Consider the following 18,170-nt stretch of genomic DNA (forward strand, 5'->3'; position numbering starts at 1 on the left):
TGAAACTATGAAACTCAGCTCCAGACTCAGGGCCGGCTCCATGGGCATGTGACCTGTGCAGCCACACAGGGCCCTGGGCTTGAACACTCTGTTCTTGGTTTAATGCCCCACTGTCACCATCCTGAAAGATCTTAATTTTTGAACAAGTGATCCTGTATTTTCATTTTCCACTGGGCTGTGCAAATTATGTAGCCAGTCCTACCCACACTGCTTACCCAGTGCGGACAAACTTTCAGCATTCTAGAACATTCTCAAGACCCTGAGGCAGAGGATGAACCCTGAAGTCTCAAAGGGGTGTGGGTGCTGTGGGCAGAGAAAGCCCCTACACATGTGTTGGTTGGGACTGGACGGAACTAGCCAAAACCTTGCCACCGACACCAAGCCAGGAAATTCCCACTCAGTGCTAAACATCTGCATCCCCTAGAGTGGAAAAGCTCTGTGAAAGGAGGAGGTAGGTGTAGGGCAGTGGGGCCTAAAGAAGCTACCAGCAGGTTCTGCCCTGGATGATTCCAGGGGGAAGGCATGGTGGGGTTAAGGCACCAAGGCATCCAGCAGGCAATGGGCACATCTCAGGAGTGAGGCAGAGAAAGGGCCTCAGGAGTCAGGATTTGACAGGTGAGCAGAGGCCAGACAACCAGGTAGACTTGACTTGTCCTCCTCCCCCACTTTTCTTACACATTTGTGCATGTTCTCGTGGGTCAGTCTCCATTTCCACCCAAAATCTTACCACATGGTTAGAATGTATTTAAACGAGAAGTCTGATTTTCTCCAATAGATGTTTATCTGCTCTTCCACTCTACGGGGCGGGTGATGGAGGCACGTCCACACTAATGATTTCTTCACATTGATGACACCACCTAGTGGTCACCCATCATGCTTTCTCCGCTCTCCACACTGACATGCAGAAAAATATAGGTGAGATCATGTAAGACCATAGCAATTCCCTGTCCTGCTCCTACACTTGGTAGAGTTCAGATGACTTTCATACAAGAACCATTTTGACCTGCATAACAGCCCCAACGTTGAGCAGTGACTCTCAGAAGATGCTCCAAAAGCAAAATACACACACGCACCAGAAAGGAAAAGGAGGAAAATTAGTTCTGGACGTCCCTTCCTGCTCTGCCTCAGTACCTTTGGATCCTTGGGCCACTGTGAAGAGGATCCTTCAGTTCTGAATGTGATGTCCCAAGCACCAGGCAGACAACTGCAGAGGCCACTGCTGAGCCTGAGATTGGAGGAAGGTGGACAAATTAGCACTGATGACTCACAGAGCTTGGAGACTTACCTTAGGCATCTTCAAACAATCAGCAATGATAATAGCAATAACAAGAATAACAAGAAGGAAAAGGAGAAGGAACTGCTATTTCTTGAGAGCCATCCTTGTACCAGACAAATACACTAGGCCATTTACATATCTTCCGGGAATGCATTTTTGCAAGCACATTAAATCTTTCTCAGAGCAAGACAAATTTCAAAAGCCATTTAACATGTACTGGGTACCTACTTGTACTGGGTGCCAGGTACTTTTGTAAGAGTTTAAATGCATTTGCTCATTTAGTCCTCACCACACTACAACAAGAGAGATACTGTCGGTATCTCCAGTTTTCAGGTGGGGAAAGTGAGGCACTTGTCCAAGAACCTGCAGCTAGCATATGAAGGAACTGAGGTTTGAACCTAAGCAATCCAGTTCCAGGTGATGTAGTATTAACCCAGGCTACCTCCTAGGCTGAGAGACTAAAAGAAAATGGATATACGATGTCCTAGAGTCTGCTGGTGTACTGGGGAGGAAGGATATGTCATCAAATATCCATAATGCATTTACTTATTTACTCATTCAACAAACTCCCTTTGGGACATCTTACACCAGGTATGTGTGGGTGCACAGGTGTAAATTACCCCCAGCCTGGTGAGGAAGAGAAGCTGAACCAGGTTGGACCTGCACACAGGTGATTCAGGATGGGGCCAGGGGCACTGAGAGATGAGACTCTGAAGATGAGAAGTAGGGTCCAGGCACAGCCAACCAGGCTGTCAAACCCTGTCTGTCAAACCCTGGTCTAACTGCGTCTAAGGAATATCCCTCTGCCCAGCAGGTGATGAATTCTCAGCAAACTGCTAACCCTTATTACATCTAAAAAGCTCCAGCGATTCTCTTCCTTCAGCTTTATGCCTCCTACCTGGGAAGAGAAGGGAAACGCTGGCTGATGGGTGGTCAGGTAGAATCCAGCTTCTCACAGCAAAAACCCCACGGTCCCAGGGCTCCAGATAGACTGGCCTGAGCTGCCATCTACTGGCCAACTGTACACACTGCACAGACATTGCGGGGTGCCACTTTCCTGCCCAGGTGCAGAGGGAAGGTAGCCTAAAATAGCTGAATTCTTTGATCCTTAAGCTGCCTTGAGAGGGAGGCTGTCATCTGCTATGTTTTACAAGTGAAGAGGAGACTAAGACTCTGAGAGGTGACACAAGGTAGTAATCGTTTTTATTTACCACTTGCCAAGCACTGTGTTAAACGCTTTATTAAGCATTCTTATCTCATTGAATTTTCTCAAGAATCCTGTGAGTACTAATATTTATCCCTTCTATTTGTTATGTCCCCAAAGTCTCTTTATTCTGCAATAGTGTCCTCTTCTTTTCGGTGCCATTTATTTGTTGGAGAAACCAGGTCATTTGTACTGCAGAGCGTCTCCTAACCTGGATTTGGCTGATGGTTCTTGCTATGGCACTTTGCTTGTTCTTAGGCCTTCACATTCCCTACAAACTGGTATGTAGTGCTAAAGGCTTAGTTAAATTCAGGTTCAATTGTTTCAAGCAAGACTCATTCATGTGTACTTTTATTACGTCAAATCAGGAGGCACATGATGTTTTGTTGTCCTGCTTCTAGTGATAAGATTTGGTGATGTTAAAGCAATGTAAAAAATGCTAAATCTATTATTCCTTTATTAACTGGAACTCTCAAGAAAAACTTTCAGGTTCTGGTGTTACCAAAACCCCAAAGGTCTGTTTGCTTGCCACTCAATAGCCAATAATCGAGAGACAAGTGTTGGTATAAGGAAAGGCCGCCTTTAATCAGGAATCCGGCAGCCTGGGGAAATGGTGGACACATGTCTCAAAGACCATCTCCTCTTTTCCCAGACTTGCCAAAGGGTTTTATAGCGACAGGTGGTAGGGGGCTGATTCATCGTGACCTAAGCAGGGATGTGCAGGAAAATTGCAGATGAACATCAAAGAACTTCTCAGGTGGGAGCTGATTCATGGTGACTATCCTCCATGAAGTCCAGTCACAGATTCAGTTCCTGTTAACCTCAAAAAGATCTAGTTAGTAAGCTAGTAAAGAATGGCCACCTAGGTTAATAATTTCTTCTATAATTATTGTGTGTACAGTGTGAGCAAAAGTCATTATGTTCTAGCAATCATGTGAAAAAGAATCATTGTATTCTAATGTCCAGGTGCAAGATATGCAGTTCAGGTTACAAGAGTAAGAAAAAAACTTTAATTTAGAAGTTTAACAAAGTGGAGTCGCTTCTGTTCAGCCTGTTATACTGGTACCAAGTAATATCAGGTAGCTTTAGAACCCGGACAGAATGCATAGAGCAGCTACACAAGAACTCTGAAAAGCAAGTAGTAGCAGCCAGATTGGGGAAGAAAACCAGAATATGGAGTGCCTCTGACAGTGAGTTTACCTCTTTTTTTTTTTTTTTTTTTTTGCCACATGGTATCCCCCAGCCTTGACTCAGGCAGTCAAAAATCCAGAAGTGAGCTTTTCCTCCAGGAAAAGCCTCTATTTCAGGCTGAAGAAGTTGGAAGGGGCCTTCTGAGAGTGGCAGCACTGGCAGCCAAGGCAGCAGACACACAAAACCATAAGGGAGGGACAGCTTCTTTCTGATCAGAGGAGCAGTTGTCCCAAAAGTGTGGGTAAACCTCTGATACTTTTTTCTCTCTGTCCTCCAACCAATTGGCCCCAGATGCAGGTGCAGTAGTTGTGGGAAATGTGTGTCAGAGAGGGGTAAATAGAGCCCCCGATTTCTGGCTGGAAAACCAAAATGGGGAGCCTCAGGGAAATAGAAAGTACCAGGGAGATGGTGGTGGAGGAGCTCAGGACAGTGAATTCATGAAACTGTGAATGCCTAGACTCATCCCTGAGCATCGCGTGCATGGATCTTACCCTAAGTAGTGTACCATAAACTTTGAGAACTAAACTAAGAAACATACCATGGCCCAGGTCCCAGACTGGCCTCGGGTGACATACATGCAGAACTGACCCTCTCAGATAGCCTAAGAAAGGCTTTGAAAACCAAACAGACATTGAAACCACAATCTATAGAAGGTTTGTCAGAATTTGTGGTCTGAACTCAACCCAGCCAATTGCTTGCTTAATAAGAAACTCTCCATGAAATTCAAAAAAAATCCAGTCTCATAATGTTCAAAATATTCAGGATATTTGGCCTTTGAAGAACTAGGTGCTCCCTTGGGCAGCACACATACTAAAATTGGATCAATACAGAGAAGATCATCGTGGCTCCTGGGCAAGGATGACACACAAATTTGTGAAGTGTTCCATTTTAAAATAAAAGTTTACACTATTAAAAAAAAAAAAAGAACCAGGAAAATCTCAACTCAGTCAACCAAGATTTTAAAGCAGCTATTATATAAGTGCTCCAAAAGTTAGGATGGACACTCTTGAAGACTTTCTATCTATGAAAGATACAAAGTCTCAGAAAAGGTATGAAGAAGAATGAAATGGAAATTTTACAACTGAAAAATACATTAACCAAAAGTTTAAAAACTGACTGGATGTGCTCAGTAAGGCAGAATGGAGATGACAGAAAAAGAATCAAGGCACTTGAAGATAGATCGATTAAAAGTATTTAAACAACACATCTACGAGCAGGGAGGCAGAAGCATGTCCCACTGGCAGAGGGTGTAGTGAGGCATTGGCTACGAGACCACGCTGAGCCGAGCTTGCAGCAGGCTTGCCTCTGAGCTGTAGGGGACACTTGTGCCACCATCCACGGTCTCCCGTCGGTGCCTACATGTGTAGGGGTCACAGCCTGTGGCAGGCCGGAGCAAGAGGGCAGAGGAGCCACCCTGTACCTTCAACTGGTGCTGCTGGAGTTCCTGGTGTGCCCATTCTCCAAGAAGCCTCTCAGATATGAAGCACTGACAAATGAATTGATTAATGAAGAGTTGGGAATAGACTCTCCAATTATTGGTGGGATTCCTAATATTATATCACAGGCAGCTAGAATGAGTTATCAAAGCAAGAAGAAGAAATGGAACAGGGCTACATCATAATTTTAATAAAAACAAACTAGACTTTCTTTTTTTTTTTTTTTTTAAAGAAAATGTAATTTTTTTTTCCTGCCTCGGGTTTATTCGTACAAACACAGGAGGACACCAGCCCCATGCAGACAACAGCCCAGGGGTCACACCAGTCCTTCTGTCCTCACATTGGCAAACAGAGGCCTCTACTCTGGAGCCTTTGTGGGGGCCTGGACACCTTTTGGAGCCTGACCTAGAGCTGCAGCTGAAGCCACATCCTGGGCCTTGGTTTGAGCCTTGGCCTTGGCCTTTGGCCAGCAGAGCCTGAGACCCTTGACAATGTGGGCACGAGCACGCTTCCGAAGCTTGGGTTGGGCAGTGTAGGCAAGTTGATGAAGCTTATGGCTGGCGCCCTTTGGGATCTTGGGCTTGACCTCCTTGGGCTTTACAAGGACCTTAATAGCCTCAGCATGTCCACTCATGGCCTTGGCATTGCTGGCCTGCATTTTCTTCATGCCCTTCTTGTGCTTCTTGGCAAAGCACATGTTCCTCAGGAAATTGGGGTCTAACCCGTTAAGGGATTCATATCTTTGTGATTGAGGTTTCTTAATGCCATTTCTGTGCCATTTCTGGGATTGGTTGTGTATGGTGTGGTTCTTGGACTTGGCCATGTCTGCATAGTCACCCATGGCTGCCGAAGTGCCTGGGACTGGAAGAGAAAATTAATATTAATGTTATTCTTTTATATTTTAGGATGTGTTGCAAAGCCGTTGGGAGGGAGGGGGAGAGGGGAAAGGGGAAAGAAATGTGATGGAAGAAGGAGGAAGGAGGAGGGGCGGGATTGAGGCCTGTAGCACCCCCCTCATTTCCACAGGAGAGACCAGGGGGCCTCCAGTGGTGGCTTGGTCATTGCCAGGCTGGGTGCAGATGTCAGGGGAGCATGGCAAAAGCCATAAGAACCTGGGGCCCTCCTTGCTGCAGCTTGGTGGTCATTGCTGGGCTGGCTTTCGATGTCTGTGGGGTGTTGCCAAGGCCCAAGACCCACCACTACCCTGGCTCAGGAGAGCCTGGGGTGCTTCCTGCAGCAGCTCAGTGGTCATTGCTGGGCTGGTTGCAGGTGTTGGGGAGGCGTGGCTGAGGCTCTTGTCCCCCCACTGCCCTGGCTCAGGAGAGTCTAGGGCTCTTCCTGAGTCAGCTTGGTGGTCACCACTGGGCTGGCTGTGTGTTGGGGGGGGGGGTGGCTAGGGCCCAGGGCACTTTCTGCAGTGGCTTGGTGGCCATTGCTGGGGTAATTGCACATGTTGGGGGTGTGCGGCCAAGGCCCTCATCCCCCACCCTCAGGACTAGTTGCAGATGTATGGGGGCATTGCTAAGGCCCCCGGCCCTCACCCTTTCTGGCTTGGTAGCCCAGGGGACATCCAGTCCTTCTAGGTGTTATAGGCATTCGTTGGTGAAAGGAGACCTTTACTAGTTAATATCAAACTTTGTCTCTGGTTGTGCGTACTTTGCTTTTTCTTTCAGTTCTGTGTTGGATTATTTGCTCTTCCCACCACCTAACCTCTGCACTGGAACTAATTTGTTGTCCTTTGCTTACTTATAAAATGGGGGAACTTCCTATGGGGACTAGTACTTGAGCTCTGTGGCTTAGCTAAATTGCTGTTTTGCTGCTGATTCCCTAGGGAAGGTTTTTTGTGCAGCTCAGGTTTTAATGGTTGACTTTATAGGTACTTCCGGGTCTAGTGAAATCTGGTGCACCTGGGTTGTATAGAAACTCTGGTCTGGGCCTTAGTCTTTTCATCAAACTGCACCCCATGCAATTCTACATTCCTGACCAGTCTCATCTGAGTGGTCCTATGCTGATTGGGGGGCAGATCAGTTGTCCTTGCTGTGTCCCAGTGTTCCCCTGGTGGGCACATCTCCCCCACTGCCTGTGCTGCAAACACTTCACATGGGATGGGCTGTGCACAGGTCCCTTGCGATGACTCACCAGCCTCTGAGTGGCTCCTTTTTTCTTCAGTTGTTGTGGCTCCTCATTCCTATGTGAGTCCACAGGAAACCTGTTAGTGGTCTTGCTGGCCTGGGGGCCACAAAGGCCCTCTTCTCTCTTTCTGTCTCCAAGTAACTTCATCCAAAGGGCACAGCCATGGCTTTTGCCAGCTCCTGCTCCATGCACTCAGCAGCTCCAGCCTGGAAGTGACTGGGGCTTGAAACGGTCAGAGCAGTTTTTTCTTCCTCTCATAGTGGCTTCTCGCACCTTCATGCACCCTGTAGGTGTCTCCTCCTCTTCCCCTGAGCTCTAGCAGCCCCAACTTGACTGTTGTTGCTTTTTTATAGTTGTAAATTGGTTGATTTGTGGGAGAGAGTGATGCTGGGGACCATCTATTCTGCCATCTTGACCAGAAGTCTAGATTTTCTTAATACCATATACCTTTTAAAATAGGGTGATGGATAATAAGCGAGGGAGAAGAATGTTTCTGTCTCTTCCTACGTTGACTATTGTTATTCTACTGGTCTCTTTAGCAGGACTGTTGAACTCAGCCTCTGTGGAACAAAACTTCCCACAGGGCTGTATTAGCACAATCAGCCTTTGCTTTTACAGTCTGCTCTTGCCAATTGCTGTACCAGTGTATGTGTTCTTCCACCTTTGGACTTGGATGGGTATTAAACTCTTCAGACATAATTAATGCAACCAGAGCCAAGATCATATGTGTATTAATGATACATGTCTTGGGCATCTATCTCTGAAAGCTCAACTAGGTGGAAATACTAAAGACCAATTTAGTTTGCAGGAAAGATGCTTTGCCTTGCTTATGCCAGACTTAGGACTATGGGAAGTTTAACCTGCAGAAAATTCTTTTATTGTACTCTTATTCTGCCCTTGTTTTTTGAAAGTTCTGACTTGTAACTGATGTATCAGAAGAAATATTTCAACAAAGTGTCTTCTCCAAGAATTAACACCCCAGATCATCATGTGATCACTATTCTTATTCCATTCATCTAAAAGTCATTTGGAATTTTATTTGTTTAGCCTCAAAGGTCCTTTCATAAAGTCAGATGTTAGGGATGATTAAAACAATTCCAAATGAGCTATGTTGGAATAGTTGTAGAGAGATACATTTGGACTAGTGTGATATAAAACCATATAATAAAATGGAAATTTCATGTACTTAAAAAAAATACAAAAATAAACAACACATGCCGTGAGCCATCCTGCTATATGGAACGGCATGGGAGCCTGAGTGACACCCCTTGTTCTGCAGGCTACAAGGGGGTCCCATGTGTGTGGTATGGCTCCGTGGAATTTCTTGTTTGTTCACCTTTGGTTGCTTGACAAGGCTTTCCAGAATTAAGCAGCCTAACCTTTTGGCTTAGTATGGCTTTGGGAAATTCCCTGGAGTTTCTCAAAGGACGTGTTAAAATACATAAAAATTAATTGGTTTATTTAAAAGGCATTGTCAGTACTAAAGGTGTTTTTGATGCATGTTCCCGGTATGGGTTAGCTCCATTTAATTTTGTTATTAATCTTCCTTGTTAGTGATATGTGCATTAACCCATTGTGGCTGTGGTCATGCTCTTGTACGTGTGGAATGAAGTTATTATGTTGGATTTCTATCCACATCCCCCAGGGAGGTGGTGGGTCCGAGTGCTGTGGAGTTTACAATTATTTGATCATTAACCAGTTACAGATTTCTTTGTCTTCCACATTCCCACAGTTTCACTTGACTTACCAAGAATATGTTGTTTCCCTAGTAATAATAAGAATGATGTAATGTGTTTTTGTTAGTTTGAGTAGGATCATTTAACTTTTTACTTTGTCCCCTGTGCTGTTCCCAGAGTCTATTGGCAGGGAAATAAAAGGTATAAACATTGTGATTTTGATTACAAATTAAAATGATCAATATAGGGTATAAGCAATATTAAATTGTTAACCATAACTAATCAATGTTATTAAAATTAAGAGTAGTAAGTATAAGTAAGATTTAAAAAGGGTTAAATTGTAAGTTAAGAAGATTAAGAATTATAGTTTAAACTAGAAGTCTGATGCTCTTTAATGCCAAGCATGCTGCTATTGTATAGTTTCCTGGCCACAAGCCACAGGCTTTGGGGTGAACTATTGATGCATGAGAGGGTGCTTTTATCACAGCATGAGTGCTTTGGAACATTCTGATTTTTCTTTTTCTATAGAGATAAAATAATAAATGTTTTGATTTAAAGAGAAATCATCATGTAAAAAGTTAAGTTAAAAAATATAAATAAAGCAAGATTCTTGTGGTTGTTTTCCACACTTGCACTAGACATCTGTGGTCTGTCTCTTTCTTTCCTCACCAACGCCACACCACCTGGTTCAAGTCCAACAAATCCTGCGGAGCTGGTCTCCGGCAAACACAGAAGGAAAAAGATTGAAAAAAATGAATAGAACCTCGGGGATCTGTGGGACCATAAGAAAGACCTAATTATGTCAGAGAGAGGAGGCAGTGTACTGCGGAAAACATGCTTGAAGGAATAAGAGAAGAAAATTTCCCAAATCTGGGGAAAAACAAAATAACAGATTCATGAAGCTCTGCAAACCCCAAGCAAGATAAATCCAAAGAAATCCATGCCCAGACACATTATAATCAAACTACTAAAACTAAAAACAAAAAATTGAGCGCATCCAGGAAAAAATAACACATTACTTATAGGGGAACAATGAATCAATTGACTGTGAACTTTGCAGCAGAAGCCATGGAAGCCAGAAGGAAACAATATAGTTAGATTTCTACATTCTACTTAAATGATAATATATTATTTCTTGTTATTTCTGAGCAAAAAGTTAAGGACATCTATTTTAATCCCTTGAGCAATGACTAAAAACTAAACAAAGATAAATAGTAACAACGAAATAAGTAAAATAAAACACACACACAAAGAATGTTCAAAGAACCCAGAAGATGTCAGGAAAGGAGAAACAAAGAAAGAAAACAAATAATAAAAGAGAGAGCCTGAATATAAACATTTCAATAATTACATTTAATATAAATAATCTAAGCACACCAATTAAGACACAGATGTCAGAAAGGATAAAAATGTATGACCCAACTATATCTTGTACAAAAGAAAATCACCTTAAATATTATATGCATACATTAAAAGTAAAATGACTGAAAAAGATATACCATGAAAACACTAACCAAAAGAAAGCCAGGGTGACTATATTAACATCAAACAAAGTAGACTTTAAAGCAAAGAAAATTACCAGGGATAAATTACAATGATGAAAAGAGTCAACTCACCAAGAATATAACAAACTTAAATGTGCACACATGCAAAACAGAATTTCAAAACACATGAGGCAAAAACTGACAGAACTGAAAGTAGAAATAGACCAATCCACAGTTATAGTTGGAGACTTCAAAATGCCTTTTTTAGTAAACTACAGAATTAGTGAACAGAAAATCAGCAAGGATATAGAAGAACTGTAAAAAACCATCCACTAACTAGATCTAAGTGACACTTATAGAATACTCTGCCCAACAATGGCAGAATTAATATTTTTCAAGTGCACATGGGACATTCACCAGGATAAAGCATATTCTAGGTCATAAAACACACTTTAACAAATTTAAGATAATTGAAACAGAGTATGTAAGCTTTCTACCCTAAGAAACTAGAAAAATAAGAGGAAAGGAAACCTAAAACAAGCAGAAAGAAGGAAATCATAAAGAGCAGAAATAAATTAAATTTTTAAAAATACTGAAAATCAATGAAACCAAAACGTGTTTCTTTAAAAAGATGAATAAAATTGAAAAACTTCTAGTAAGACTGACAAAAAAAAGAGGACACAAATTACCAATATTAAAAATGAAATGAAATATCACTACAGAACCAACAGAAATTAAAAGAATATAGAATACTCTGAACAACTCTACATACGTAATTTGAACAACTTTAATGAAGTGGAGCAATTCTTTGACAACCACAAACTACCAGAACTCACTTAAGATGAAATGGATAACTTTAATAGTACTATAATAATTAAATTGAATTCATAGTTTTAATAAAACTTGTGAAAAATAAATTTCTAGGCTCAGATGTGTGCTGAAAACTACAAAACACTATTGAAAGAAATCAGAAAATATCTAAACACTGGAGAGCTATACAATGTTAATGGATTGGAAGACTCAAGTAGTAAGATATCAGTTCTTCCCAAATTGTTCTCAGATTTAATGCAATTCTGATCAAAATCCTAAAAGGGTTTTTGCAGCTATAGATAAGCTGCTTCCAAAATTTATATAAAAGGCAAAGGATCTAGAATAGACAATATAATTTATAAAAAGAAAAGTATACCAGCCAGCTACCAAAAAAAAAAGAGAGAGAGAAAGAAAGTTGGAGAAATATACTACCTGATTTTTTAATATGTAACTTTATCAAAACATATTTGCATATCGTATAATTCACCCATTTCAAGTACACCATTCAGTAATTTTTAAATATATTTACCAAGTTATACAACCTTATGCTACCTAACTTTAAGACTTATCATAAAGCCACAATAACCAAGGCAGTGTGGTATGTGTCAGCAAAAGGACAGACACATAGATTGATGAAACAGAACAGAGAGGCTGGAAATAGACCCACACAAATTCAACCAATTGATTTTTGGCAAAGGTGCAAAGGAAATATAATGAGATATAGTCTTTTCAACAAATAGAATGTTGAAAAAATTAATATTCATATTTTTTAAAAACTTCAAACTAAACTTCACATTTTATACAAAAATTAACTCGAAGTGGGTCATAGATCTAAATGTATAACATAAAACTATACAAATTTCAGAAATGAAAATATTTTTTGTGACCTGGGATTAGGCAAAGAGCTCATAAACATGACTCTACAAATAAGACATAAAACAAAACATAACAAAAAATATAAACTTTATCAAAATTAAAAATGTTTGCTCTGTGAAAGACTGTTAAGAAAGTAAAAAGACAAGCTACAAGCTGGGAGATAATATGTGCAAATAACAAATCCAACAAAGGACTGCACCCAGAATATATAAAGAACTTTTAAAACTCAACAAGAAAACAAACAACCCAATTTTTTTAATGGGCAAAATATTTGAAAACACATGTCACTGAAAAGATATATGGGTGGTAAAACAGCACATAAAATGTTGTTCAACATCGTTAGCCTTTAGGGAAATGCAAATTAAAACCATTAGATACCACTACACTCCTATTAAAATCACTAAAATAAGAAATACTGAAAGTACCAAGTGCTGGCAAAGATTTGGAACAAGTGGCACTTGTATACATTGTTAATGGAAATCCAAAATAGTACAGCCAGCCACTCTAGAAAACAATTTGGCATTTTTTTAATAAAATTAAACATAAACTTACCATGTGACCCAGCAATCCATTCCTAGGAATTTACCTTAGAGAAACAATTGCTTAATTACTGAAGAACTGCGTTATGAAACTGATCAACTTTGACTGCCAACTGTGTAATTCAGTTGCCTGACAATAATGCTGGGAACCTAGATAAATCCAGGAGAATTCTCAGTTCCTCACTCACATTTGGCTTATGTTCCTACCTTTAACTATGTAGAATTACCTCAGTGTTGGTGATGTCTTATTAACTATTGCTCCCACAGATTCATGATCAGTCCCCCAAATGTCAACAGGCTTGGAAGGTAGTCATTACAACCAATATTATAGAAATACAAAGAATCATTGGAGACTATTATGAACCACCGTCCACCAACAAATTTGAAAATCTGGATGAAATGGATAAATTTGTGGACACATACAAACTACCAAGACTGAACCAAGAAGAAATAGATAACCTGAGCAGACCAATAATGAGCAGTGAGATTAAAGCAGTAATCAGCAGTCTCCCAACAAAGAAAAGACCAGGACCAGATGGCTTCACTGCTGAATTCTACTAAACCATTAAAGAAGAATTAATACTAATCCTTTTCAAACTACTCCAAAAAATTGAAACAGAAGCCATTCTCCCAAACTCATTTTATAAGGCCAGCATCACCCTGATACCAAAATCAGACAAAGACACAACAAAAAAAGAAAGCCATAGGCCAATATCCTTGATGAACATAGATGCAAAAATCATCAACAAAATATTAGCAAACAGGGCCGACCCCATGGCACACTCGGGAGAGTGCAGCGCTCCCGCCGCGGATTCGGATCCTATATAGGGATGGCCGGTGCGCTTGGTGCGGCTGGTCACAAAAAAATATATAAATAGGGGCCGAGCCCGTGGCGCACTCGGGAGAGTGCGGTGCTGGGAGTGCGGCAACACTCCCGCCACGGGTTCGGATTCTGTATAGAAATGGCCAGTGCACTCCTCACTGGCTGAGTGCCGGTCACAAAAAAGACAAAAAATATATATATATATATATATATATTAGCAAACAGAATACTGGCAGCACATCAGAAGGAGAGAACAGAGCTGTGGTTATTAAGATATAGAAAAAGAGGAGGGGGTGGGAGGTTAGTGAGAAATTGGTTAATGGACACAAGGAATGTTTACATTTTGTAATGATGAACATGCTAATTATTCTGATTTGATCATCACACACTGTACACAGGTATTGATATTTAACTGTATACCCCACAAATATGTTTATCAATTATTTTTCAATTAAAAAAGGAAGTAGGTTTTGAATCACATTCATGTAAAATGTTCAAACAAATTTTAATTTCAGAAGTTTATTCCTATAAATTAATGTCTAATAAATTCAGAAGCAATCCTATTTAATGAGTTGGTCATATATTTATTGATAACTCTAAAGGGAAGTCCACACATTTACCTTTCATTCAATGAATTCCCAAAAACTTCAAGCAGTATATAATATTTTGAGTACCCAAAGGGAAAGACCAAACTGTTTAATCAAAAATTCAAATTTCTGTATAAATAAATTCTTATAAGAAGGAAAAGACAATTAAAAAACAAAGAGCTCCAAACCATTCTATCAGTGAAGTGTTATGGTAAATGGAAGTTTACGATATTGTTTTTAAAAATGAATAAACTAATAGAGGATCTGGTAAGCACCAATGATATTAGTATATATAATTACGATTAATGCAATTTGATACATCTGAGGTTTGGTTGGAAAAAATAAAATAATTTCTAGGAGTGTAAGAAAAAAAGGAGGAGAAAAAGGAGGTAGAGGAAGAAGAGGAAGGAGAAAAAGAAGAATGTTTCCTTTTCAACTATTTTGTAACTCAGAAATACAGTTTATATAGGAAAGACAGGACACGTTCTTGATTCTATCCTTTGTTTATCAATTTTCAAATCAATTAATTAGTTCTCTGGTTGTTTTACATATATGAGGTTTAAAAATAATTTTTTTTCAAGTGTCAGCACGAACTAATGAATTTTTATGATGTGATGAGTTTCTTTTCATCAATTGCATTTTGATACACAAATTGTCCTATCTTAGGCCAATTGACTCCTATGTCATTTTGACATGACCCCAATAGTCTTATAAAGCTTCTTTCTTTCTAATAGTAAGATATCCCAAGCTTGCTGTATATATTTCATGTCACAGATTTAGAATCAATCATTTCTCAAATGATCCCTGTTCCTTTTATTGAGAAATTGAATTTAGATACTGTTGACCTAAAGGAAAAAAACTGAGGCAGTAATATACAAAACAAACAGTTTATTTAGGCCAGATTTTAGGATGGCAGCCGGGGAGATGCAGATTCATATTTCCCTGAATATGCATTCCACCCAGCAGTAGTTACAAGCAGATTTTGAAAGGGAAAAAAGAAGAAGAGGCAGTTTCAAAGTTGTTTCAAGAATTTACATTGACGCCAGCCCCATGGCTCACTCAGGAGAGTGCGGCGCTGGTGGCGATGAGGCCACGGGTTCGGATCCTTATGGGGGTGGCTGGTGCACTCACTGGCTGAGCGTGGTGCAGACCACACCATGCCGAGGGTTGCAATCCCCTTACCGGTCAAAGAAAACAACAACAAAGAAAAGAATTTACATTGGTTCAATAAAGTAACATAAGCTACATCGTTCTTTGTGTCATAGATTCCAGGAAACGTTGCAACAAAGAAACATTGTACAGCCTGTGGTAACATTTGGGTAATTTATATCCATTGGTTGCTACAGCTAATTTGGAAACTATAGCAAAAACATGCCTTTCAGCGATCATCTTGAACATGGTCAGGGGCCCATGACTGAGGTCTCAGGCTCATATGTCTCTGGGCCTGGTAAATTTAGCAAACCTCACCTTCCTCAGAATGCTGAGTCACTTTTCTTTCTCAGTACTGAAGTCTGGGAGATATGGGGACTTACTGCTACAGGGTTGTCACAGCTTGTAGACCTTTTCAGTGAACAGAACTAGAAAACTTATATTTTTTAAATGTAGGGGGAAATTATAAATCCTTACTGTATTTGAGATTTAAATATAAAATTACACGGGGTTTACTTAACTCTTTTGATTTTTATACTTGGTTTCCTTTCTTTTTTTTATTATTTTTTTATTTTATCAATATACAATGTAGTTGATTTTCATGTCCCTTTACTGATTCCGTCCTGCCCACTCCCTCTCCCCCCTCCCACCCATCAACACCATATCTGTTCACTTGTCTTAAAAAGTTCAAGGAATTGTGATTGTTGTAACTTCTTCCCTGCCTTCCTCCCATTTGTTTGTGTATTTATTTATTTATTTATTTTTAGCTCCCACAAATAAATGAGAATATGTGGTATTTCTTTCTGTGCCTGACTTATTTCACTTAATATAATTTTTTCTAATCCATCCATGTTGCTGTGAATGGTAGAGTTTCATTCTTTTTTATAGCAGAGTGGAATTCCATTGTGTAGATATACCACATTTTCCATATACACTCATCTAATGATGGACATTTGGGCTGTTTCTAACTCTTAGCTATTGTAAATAGTGCTGCAGTAAACATTGGAGAACATGTATCCCTTCGACATGATGATTTCCATTCCTCTGGGTATATTCCCAGCAGTGGAATAGCTGGGTCATATGGTAATTGTTTGAGGAACCTCCAAACCATTTTCCATAAAGGCTGCACCATTTTGCAGTCCCACCAACAGTGTAGGAGGGTTCCTTTTTCTCTGCAGCCTTGTCAGCATTTATCATTCTCAGTCTTTTGGATATTAGCCATCCTGACAGGAGTGAGATGGTATCTCAGTGTGGTTTTGATTTGAATTTCCCGAATGCTGAGCGATGTTGAGCATTTTTTCATATGTCTGTTGGCCATTCATATATCTTCCTTTGAGAAATGCCTGTTCAGCACCTTTGCCCATTTTTTAATTGGGTTACTTGTTTTTTTGCTGTAAAGTTGTTGAGTTCCTTGTATATTCTGGATATTAATCCTTTGTCAGATGCATATATTGCAAATATTTTCTCCCACTCTGTTCATTGTCTTTTAACTCTGTTGTTTCTTTTGCAGTGCAGAAGATTTTTAGTTTGATATAATCCCATTTGTTTATTTTTTCCTTTCATTGCCTATTCTTTGGGGGTCATATTCATGAAGTCTATACCCAATCCTACTTCCTGGAGTGTTTCCCCTATGTTTTCTTTAAGGAGTTTTATTGTTTCAAGGTATATATTTAATTCTTTAATCCATTTTGAGTTTATTTTGGTATATGATAAGAGGTATGGGTCTAGATTCATTCTCCTGCATATGGATATCCAGTTTTCCCAGCACCATTTGCTGAAGAGGCAGTCTCTTCCCCAGTATGTAGACTTGGTGCCTTTGTCAAAGATCAGATGGCTGTAGGTGTATGGGTTGATTTCTGGATTCTCTATTCTATTCCATTGATCAGTGTGTCTTTTTATGCTAGTACCATGCTGTTTTGGTTATTATAGCTTTGTAGTATAGTTTAAAGTCAGGTAGTGTTATGCCTCCAGCTTTATTTATTTATTTATTGATTGATTGATTTATTTATGCTCAGAATTTCCTTGGCTATTCATGGTCTTTTGTTATTCCATATAAATGTTAGGATAGTTTTTTCCATTTCAGAGAAAAATGTCATTGAAATTAAGATGGGGATTACATCGAATGTGTAGATCACTTTGGGTAGTATGGACATTTTCACAATGTTAATTCTTCCAATTCAAGAGCATGGGATATCTTTCCATCTTCTTGTGTCCTCTTTAAATTCTCTCACCAGTGGTTTGTAGTTCTCATTGTAGAGATTTTTCACATCCTTGGTTAACTTTATTCCTAACTATTTTATTTATTTATTTTATTTTGGTGGCTATTGTAAATGAGCTAGTTTTCTTGATTTCTTTTTCTGCATGTTCACTGTTGGAGTATAGAAATTCTATTGATTTTTTTTTTTTTTTTTTTTTTTTCGTGACCGGCACTCAGCCAGTGAGTGCACCGGTCATTCCTATATAGGATCCGAACCCGCGGCGGGAGCGTCGCCGCGCTCCCAGCGCAGCACTCTACCGAGTGCGCCACGGGCTCGGCCCTTCTATTGATTTTTGAATGTTGATTTTGTATCCTGCAACTTTGCTGAAATCATTTATCAACTCTAAGAGTTTTTTTGTAGAGGCTTTAGGCTGTTCAATATATAGGATCATGTCATCTGCAAAGAAGGACAGTTTGACTTCATCTTTTCCAATCTGGATGCCCTTTACTTCCTTCTCTTCACTGAGTACTGCTCTGGCTAGTACTTCCAACATTGTGTTGAATAGGAGTGGTGAGAGTGGGCATCCATGTCTAGTTCCTGTTCTTAAGGAAAAACTTTCAGCTGTTCCCCATTCAGGATGATATTGGTAATGGGCTTATCTATATGGCTTTAATTATGTTAAGATACTTTCCATCTATACCTAACTTGTAGAGAGTCTTCATCATGAAAGAATGTTAAATTTTGTCAAATGCTTTTTCAGCATCTATAGAGATGATCATATGGTCTTT

At 39.9% G+C, this 18,170-nt stretch overlaps 2 protein-coding genes and 1 non-coding gene across 3 annotated transcripts; 2 read left to right on the forward strand and 1 right to left on the reverse strand.

Moving 5' to 3' along the window:
* The first annotated feature begins 4,457 nt into the window (after positions 1-4,457).
* On the forward strand, positions 4,458-4,564 carry LOC134377417 (U6 spliceosomal RNA). The gene has a single exon (XR_010023464.1). It is a non-coding gene; the product is annotated as a U6 spliceosomal RNA (small nuclear RNA).
* Positions 4,565-5,465: 901 nt separating this feature from the next.
* On the reverse strand, positions 5,466-5,935 carry LOC134377377 (large ribosomal subunit protein eL29-like). The gene has a single exon (XM_063096033.1). It carries the CDS (start codon positions 5,928-5,930, stop codon positions 5,466-5,468), a length of 465 nt encoding a protein of 154 aa, XP_062952103.1. The 5' UTR covers positions 5,931-5,935.
* A 1,792-nt stretch (positions 5,936-7,727) lies between these two features.
* Positions 7,728-7,943, forward strand: LOC134374712 (phosphatidylinositol N-acetylglucosaminyltransferase subunit Y-like). The gene has a single exon (XM_063092637.1). The coding sequence runs from the start codon at positions 7,728-7,730 to the stop codon at positions 7,941-7,943; it is 216 nt and encodes a 71-aa protein (XP_062948707.1).
* Positions 7,944-18,170: the final 10,227 nt, after the last annotated feature.

This window comes from Cynocephalus volans, chromosome 4 (genome assembly GCF_027409185.1).
Source record: "Cynocephalus volans isolate mCynVol1 chromosome 4, mCynVol1.pri, whole genome shotgun sequence".
In the NCBI taxonomy this organism is placed as follows: Eukaryota; Metazoa; Chordata; class Mammalia; order Dermoptera; family Cynocephalidae; genus Cynocephalus; species Cynocephalus volans.

Excerpts from the sequence above, each read along its gene's own strand:
- LOC134374712 (XM_063092637.1), top strand. The coding sequence starts at position 7,728 with ATGTTTCTGTCTCTTCCTACGTTGACTATTGTTATTCTACTGGTCTCT.
- LOC134377377 (XM_063096033.1), bottom strand. The coding sequence starts at position 5,930 with ATGGCCAAGTCCAAGAACCACACCATACACAACCAATCCCAGAAATGG.